This window comes from Anopheles gambiae, chromosome 3, assembly GCF_943734735.2.
Source record: "Anopheles gambiae chromosome 3, idAnoGambNW_F1_1, whole genome shotgun sequence".
In the NCBI taxonomy this organism is placed as follows: Eukaryota; Metazoa; Arthropoda; class Insecta; order Diptera; family Culicidae; genus Anopheles; species Anopheles gambiae.
The window spans coordinates 90,183,212-90,191,487 of NC_064602.1; the positions used below are offsets into that span (position 1 = coordinate 90,183,212).

The 8,276-nt window shown below is 42.6% G+C and overlaps 1 protein-coding gene across 1 annotated transcript; it reads right to left on the reverse strand.

Annotated features, from left to right (window-relative positions):
• Positions 1 to 5,987: 5,987 nt before the first annotated feature.
• LOC133393014 (uncharacterized) lies at positions 5,988 to 8,048 on the reverse strand. The gene is made up of 2 exons (XM_061655868.1): positions 7,839 to 8,048; positions 5,988 to 7,774 (listed from the first exon to the last, which is right to left on the reverse strand). Exons 1-2 carry the CDS (start codon positions 7,911 to 7,913, stop codon positions 6,266 to 6,268), a joined length of 1,584 nt encoding a protein of 527 aa, XP_061511852.1. The 5' UTR covers positions 7,914 to 8,048; the 3' UTR covers positions 5,988 to 6,265.
• Positions 8,049 to 8,276: the final 228 nt, after the last annotated feature.

Below are 8,276 nucleotides of genomic sequence, written 5' to 3' on the forward strand. Positions count from 1 at the left end.
CATGCAATAGTTAATCGCCAAAACTTAATATATCACATCTATATGGTCAAGTTAGGTGCACACAGTCGACCATGCAAAACGGCAAATTCCCAAACAGCACTGCATTTTGTTAAGTTCCCCTCCCTCCTCCGGCCCCCTACCCCACATACACAAATCTCTGCAAATTGATCAACACGATCAGCGGTGGCAGCGCATGGTCGGCAGCTGTGATTGATTATTTAACATTCTTTATTACCTTTTTACTTTGCGCATAAATTATTACCATACAACAAGCGGTGTGGCAGTGTATCAACGAAACAAAAAAAGGAGGTACAAAGCCCTCCCCACTCCCCACTACCTAATCAGCCGGACAACGCGCATGCCGACAGAATTTCCATCCCACCGATCGATGACAATTTTTCTGTACCATTAGGGAGGAAAGCATTATCTAACGCTGTGGCGTACCTTCCTTCTCCTTGTGCATTGCATTGCACGGCTCAATTACTTGCATACATTAAAAGTGCACGCTGCTGCACTTCAATTCCATCGCAATCGGGTGCACAACAGTGGCCTGGTGGGTTGGAGGGTGGAGATCATTTATCGTGACACAGATACCCCGAGCCGTGTTCGATAATAATCACTTTCTAGCGAGCCGGAGGACTGTGTGTGTTTGTGTGCCTATGCCCTCTTCATTCCTTCCATTTCTCTTGATTATGTTCTGTTTACAACTATTCTCCAATCCGAGCTGCACCCGCCACGCTGTGTCGCGTTTATGTCATGCTCGCGCGCGTAAAAGTGCATGCGCGCGCACACACAAAACAATCCAGTTGCGGGGTAGTATAGGTGGTGGTTTGAAAAATTCGTATTTAGAGCAGAGACAGTTAGCCCTTGCCACCGCAGAGAAGAAAACTGCACTTTACCGTTCGTGTATTACGCCACCGTGACACACACACACACACACCCGAATGCTTTTGTGGGCCATGTGCTGGTGTCGATAGCGTGCAGCTATGCCACCAGGGGTGTCCTTTTTGGAGCAAACACTAGCGTGGTTCGCAAGATATCATTGGCGGTTTGAAAGCGCACGTGGTGGTCAAAAACGTAGAGCGCGTTACGCCGCGTTACGCCGCGCGTAAACGGTTTGGCTCATTGCGCACCGTGAGGGCATTGTTTGGGAAGAGGCTATTGTTTTACAGAGAAGGGGCTGTTTTTTATTAAATTGAACAACGAAACGAATTAAGAGCAATTTGTCTTTGGATGAGTCCCTTTAACAGCATGTTAGATCACACCAACGTCACCGGCCAGGGCCTGATGCGGCAGAACGCGCATGCTGCAAGTGTATTGCGCACGGCGTCTTATAACGCGCGAAGCAAGAACACGCTGGTTGAACATTTCCATACCAGCAGAAGCATAATCTATCTGGCCCGATCTGAACTGCTTGGGATCTGCGAGCGAGTCGGAATTAACGAGCGATGGCGGTTTATTTAAGCCCACCCCACTTTCCCCTAGCTTGGCCGTAGTCTTGGCACCGCGGAAGGTGAAACGCCATAAAAGGACGCGACGTGGGAGAAATGGGAGTGAATGCGTGCGCTAGAGCCCTTCACATTGCACGGTGTCACCCTGGGAAAGCTGACACACTTTATTGCATCATAAGAATGTGTGAATCGGAGCGTGTGGGAATCGGATCGAATCAATACATGCGGCCAATCCGTTTGCTACGTCGGTTTTGATCAAAATCGATCTCGCAGCATTGCCGTATCCCAAAGATTTATATTCCACATCGCCATTGAATGCATTATGTTTGCCTTCAAAACGCTCATTCAATGTTGTTTCTTCTCCCTTCGAGGTTCCGAAGTTGTGCAACTCAGGCTGCTGGCGTGAACAAGATGTTTCGACTCGGTACAATCCGCCACTGGGACCTAGGGCCGGATCTAAACGTGCCAGCCCTTAATTGACCGGGGAAATAATTCAATCTCTTCAAAGCACCCGTCGGGCCTATTGGATGAGGTTTAATTAATTACCCCACGCCCCGAATTGGCTCCATAAGCCTCCAATTGGTGTCCGGAGCGTGTAGTTTGAGAAAAGAAATGCCTTAATTACACCCTTTACACACCCTGTCCGCTGGCTGGCCGCTAGAAGCGAAGGTAATGATGTCTGCATTTCGGTCGTGATGCGTTCATTAGCTTTGGTCAATAAATCTCGCCCAGTTTCAAGCATATCGCGACTTGCGCCTGCAAGTGAAAGAACGTACGCTGGTGGAGGGGAGTTTGATAACCAAATGGGAACCTCCTTTCTGGGCACTGGAATAGCAGGAACGAAACGTAGGGGTGGATGACTGAAGGCGAAGTAGATAATAAGACACGGAACAAATTCATTCCACGGGTTGATAAGGTGACACCGAAAAGTTAGAGGAACCGGAAAGAGTGAAAGTGCTTTCACTCGTTTTTGTATTCATTCTTATGGTTATTAGCTATTTCTGCAAAGTCTTCTCATAGGATCAGGTTCATCTTTATTTATTTATTAATTGATTAATTAAATTGATTGAATTAATTATTTATTAATTTTTATATTTTTTATTTGTTTATTAACATATTCAAAAACTTATTAATTTTTTGATTGATACTATTAACTTATTCTTTTTTGAATGTATATTTATTGATTGAGTTGTACGTTTATTTATTTATTTTTTAAATTGATTTAATTCATCTGTTTTTCGCTTTCTTATTGTTTCACAATTTACGTAGTCATTGATTTATCTAGTTTGGTCTTTCTTAAATTACTTATTTCTTTTCTTATATTTTTTATGTTTTTTTTTGTTTTATTAAAAGAAATGTTGACTAGCTCATGTTCACACATGTTTGGTCATTTGGTTTGCTCCGCGATGTGCTGTCCAACTCTGCCCATCCTGCCTTGCACGGTATGATACCCATAATCTTGTATTTTCGGCCAATGTTCTACTCTTTTTACAGAGACTCTAAATCATTTGGCCTCATTCGCCTCTTTAAATCAAAAATGTAATCTTACTATAAAGCTTGGCACTGTTTGTCTTTTCTGTTAGTTTTTTACCTTTTTCTCACCGACCTTTTGTATTGTATTTGTTTTTTTTTTTTACTATTTTTTACTCTTTCTTACTTTTCAATTAATAGTTTGTTTCGTTCTCCGTCATTTCTAGTAGTTTTTTTTGTTTCTCCTATTGGCTATTTCTGTTTTAATTTTTCTGTTTCTGTTTTGTCTCTTATGAGACAGTTTGTTTATTATTTCTCTTCTGTTGTTTGTTTATTATTGCTAACTGTTGGAACTATTTTAGACCGTAAATCTAAATGTTTGGTGTTACTTTGTTGGCCTTGTCTCAAGCACTTTACTAATAACAAAATTCTTAAAAATGAGTCTCATATAAATCCATCAATTATTATTTATGATTGGTTTAGTACTGTTTACTCAGCAATAGTTTTATTAGTACAACAGAAATACTTCTTATTCTTCTTCTTTTTCTATTTCTTCTTCTTCTTCTTCTTCTTCTTCCTCTTCTTCTTCTTATTCTTTCCAGTGAAAACAATTTCGTTCCAATCAGACTTCTTAGGCTTATTAAGTACAACTGAACTGGATAATCAGCCCTCCACAATACTCTCCCATACTCGCTGCTCCTCGCTCGAGCATTCTGTTTAAATTCTTTTCAATGATTGGTCGCAACAACAGCAAAAAGTTTATTATTTAACGCCCATTCCGATTATGACAGTATACGTGTCAACATTCAATTACTTTCATTATATGCTGCGCAACCTTTGCTCTCCTTAGCGTTCCTTTCGAATCTCACCGCGTGCGGCAAGCGCCCCTTCGGTACTTTCACGGGGGTTCATAAATTAGTCGCCCGAGCGTGGTGCAAATTACATCATCGCAATTTACACTGGCCACGCATTCCACCGGCAGCCCGTAGCCGTGCTGCTACCGATATGTTTGCGGCCAAAAATTGTACCTACCCACAAAAGATTCCTATCCCCTATCCACAATACCAACCGCGTATTCTGTGGTCGCCAGGTCGTGTAAAATCAGGAGCAAACTCCAACGGAGCAACACAACAACTGCATAACCCCCAGCCACCGCCACCGCAGGCTGAAACGGTCCAACTCAACAGGGATGGTCCTTTATTTCTTGCGCTTTAGCATACATTGGCTACCCCTTGCTGCGCATCGTCCTGCGTTCCTTTCTCCCTCTGCCGACTTTCCCATCACAGGAGAAAGGCCCTTTCATCAATCACCACCACCACCGTTCGGGTCGGGAATTATGTCTCGCGCGCTAAATTGTGCAGCTCGCAAGGTTTGGTGGCGGCCGGGACCTACCGCGCCATTAGAAGGTGGAGGTGGAGGAGCGTCTAATTTATCATCGCCCCAAAGGAGGACCGTGAAAGGCGGGTTCAAATGTCAAAATACTTACCCAATTGAATGTAGGGCAGCTTCCCGCGGGCGATGCCGGTGTGCCGAAACAGTCGCAAGCTTGCAGTAAATATTTATAGTGAATATGACGAATGATCTAATAAAACCATCGTTTGGCACATTCACACCTTTAGCTGCCGAGTTGTTGATCAGAACCATGTTGGATGGTTGTTGCAGACTGTGGCATGATTATTTGAGGAAATGATGCCAACCACGAACTATACCACAAGCAATCAAATAAGGGTATTGAATTAAAACGGTTCATAATAAGAGTGACCTTAAACGAATGATAAATTAAATTTCCATACTAAAACAATGAAAACTACGAATCGTCACTGGCTATTTGCTGCATTTTATTAATCTTTATATTGCTATCCTTTTATGTTGCGTCAACTTTTTACCATACAAGCATTTTATAAAGTAAAAAACACTGTTTTCCAGGTCTGTTTCTAATGTGAACGGCATTGTTCAACAATTTGCTAGATTTATCGGTTCCGATTCCGAATTTATCGGTGTCGGATCGGAGTCGACTCCGGATTTTTGCTAACTTTACCCATCACTAGTTCAGACGTCTTCCATCAAATTTTGGAACCAGTTCCGAAGGGATTCAATCATTCGAAGTCGGAAAGAGCCGGAATCGTCGAAATTATCAAGAATCGTCAGAATCGTCAGGAATCGTCCGAAATCGACCGGAATGTTTTTTTGAATGTTTTTGTTTGAATGTTTTTCCGTAGTTTTATTGTTCTTAACCGACCCATATTCTAAAATTGCAGGAATAATAAAAAGTTTCAGAAGTGGTAACAGTTCCAAAATTTTGGTGAGAATAGATCGTTTACCAGTGCATTTGAAACCTAGCCGGTTATCAATACAATCGTAGCTGCATACGGCCCTAACGCCTATTCTCATTCTCGAATGCGTATCCGATTCCGGAGTCGATTCTGATTTGGAAGACGATTGCGATTTTGTTTCTTCATTCTTTCGGACCATATCTTCATGTTGCAAACGCGACACCTTTATTTTATGAATTTTATTTAATTCAATTTCTCCTTACGAGCGATCACCACGACGATCACTTTTTCAAACTTAACGGATAGTATTTTCATATTTAAAATGAGCAAACCACTCAAAACGCTTGTTACCCTTTTCAAGTGCCCTGGCGACGTGCATCGGCGCGATAAACAGCATAGGTCAGGGAATATGTCACGCATCCAGTGAGTCCATCTGGCTCTTCTTGACATGTACGATCAAAAAAAAATCAAACCTAAAACACAGACTCGTTACCAATATCAACCGGCCACTTGACAATGCAGGGATACATTCTAAACATGCACCAGAAGATTCTAGTGTTAGGTACAGTTCTGCCGAAAGGAAAATCCCTACGACCGTAAAGAGTACGTAAACGGCGAAATTGAAGAAAAAATTATAAGGTCAAAATGCGAATGTTTTAATTAAACTCACTTCTGGAAAATACTTTACTAACGTTATAAATAAGTAACTAATTTACTAATAAGGTTTACTAATTCAAGGTTGAGGAAGGGATGTTCGATTATCCAAGAAAACGATGAGGTAGAAAGCCTTGAATTAGAAAAAGTTTATAATAAATCATTTATTCATTCCTATAGTTCATCAAGAGTGGATGTGCATGTGCCCTGAACTCCTTTAATCCTATTTTAGATGACAGATTAATCCTTCCACAATAAGATCTGTATTAATTCCAAAATCTATCAAAACAGACAAGTAGCCACCTCCCACAAGAAAAAAAAATGGAAATAATTTTAATTGCCAACGTTAGTGCGATAAACGTTGTGACGTATGATGGCAAAGTAAAACAAATCAACAAAAGCAAGTTTTTGTTTTCTTTACCTTAAGGAACTTACATTTCTATAGGAATATTTGAGTAAAATGGACCTCTGCTCACGGAAGTGTAGGCTCAGACGTGCATAATCACCCTCCATCATGCATTTGCTAATATCACGTATAAATATTTCATAAAAACCGAGCTCCATGAGTTCCAATTTAACCATCCGTTTGGGAAGCCGAAGCGGCAAGGTCATTTTTGACATGTATCCTGGAAAAATAACCAACCGTGTCAGCTGAGGCAAGCTAGGCAGATATTTCGAAAATTGCTGATTAACATTTTCCACCACAAGCGTTTTCAGAGCAGACAGCTTGGGCAGGCAGGCGTAAACATCCACGTAGTCCATAGCGAGCCACAAAAAGTTTAGCTGACTGCTGAGCTGTCCTGCGAGAAGATCACATATTTGATCGACCTTCGATGGATCGGGTGTGATCTTTAGCCACTTGATCGACGTCAGCTCCGCCAACGATGGCCAATCGATTTTCATGTCGTACAACAGAAGCCTCTCCAGCCGGGGCAAGCGAACGCCTGTGAACGATAGAATATCGGCACTGCAGCATATGCTCAACTGTTGCAGCATGTTCAGGTTCGATAGGTGGCGCAACGGATTCGGACCGATACTAGCCAAGTACATCAAATGCAGATCCTTCAGCTGAACGCATGATTCGCAGATGGCCTGCAGCACCTCACTCGACACGATGCTAGCGTGGTAGTACAGTTTCTTAAGCTGCTTCAAATGCCGGTAAAATTCGATCTTTTCGATAGCATCGATACTAGTAGCTTGCTCTAAAAGACGTGATGAAAAGATCATCCTATCATCATCATCATCATCATCATCAGGATGCCAAATCATGAGCTCCTCCAACTGTTTTAGCTTCCAGTACGGTTCTTCGCCTCCGTGCTCTATGTACTGCTTACCAACGATGGTCTCCACATCCAGTGAAGAAACAATATCCAACACGCGAAGATTGGGACAGTCGATGACCTCAGGTAGACTTACATGCAGCACCAGCTTGTGCAGTGAACGATTAACAACCTTTAGCTCTTTAAATGAATGCAAACATTTGGAGCCATTAGCTGGATGAACCAAGTGTAGCTCCTGCAGGCATCCCATCTTTACCACCGCCTTCGATATCTTCACGGCGAACATCTGCAATTTTTTCCCCAATCCAACCCTTAGTACGACCAATTGCTCGAGCCAGGACGGCACTAGTAGCTTGCTGAGCACGAGATTCATTTGATGCGTTTCAAACGGTTTTCCCAGCAGATCAATATTGACCTTGCTGTAGCGGCGCTTGGTGCAATCGAGCATTTTGGCTGCTTCTGTTAAGTGTACCTTTACACGGGCGCTGCAATCGGCATACCACGTATCTTCATCTGACCACTCACCAATGCGCAGGGTAAATCGTGTAGCGCCGTATTCGGAAATCAGACGCTCCCAGTAGCGGCAGGTAAGTGAGACATCTCTTAGCGAATAAATGCAGAGATAGTCAAAAATGGTGTACATTATCTGGAAAGTGAAATGGAGGAGTAAAATCATCGTGATTTGAGTGGAAAGTCTGACCTTTACTTACCTCTTGTGGCAGATCATTGATGTGCAATTTGGGCGGGGACGAATACCTCGCGCATTTTCTTCGCGGACGGCTCATGCTTGGTTTAGATTACCTATGAGTATGTTGCGCGGTGATCTTCTTTTCATATGCCGATTTCCGATACGCCGATCGGGACGGTGTAGGTTCAAAATCTCCATAACAAACACACAAACAGCGCATTGATAAGTTCCAAGACATCCAGCTGTCAAAGTGTTGGATTGTGTATAGCAGCTATTTCAGTACTTGAATTCAAACGGGCAGGTGTGTCGTTCCAAAGCGACAAACTCTAGCCGAGCGATTGGATCCAACGCAAGCGCTACAGATTATGCTTAACCCTAACACTGGCAACCAAAAAACATCATATTCCAGGTAACCGGGCTACCCGTGTAGCCAGCGACTTTGGAAGCTTATAACTTTTGA

What these genes read in the sequence shown, in the direction of transcription:
- LOC133393014 (XM_061655868.1), bottom strand. Translation starts at nt 7,913, where the DNA reads ATGAGCCGTCCGCGAAGAAAATGCGCGAGGTATTCGTCCCCGCCCAAA. An exon ending in TCAATGATCTGCCACAAGAG is followed by an intron (nt 7,775 to 7,838) that starts GTAAGTAAAGGT and finishes TTCACTTTCCAG; the next exon opens with ATAATGTACACCATTTTTGA.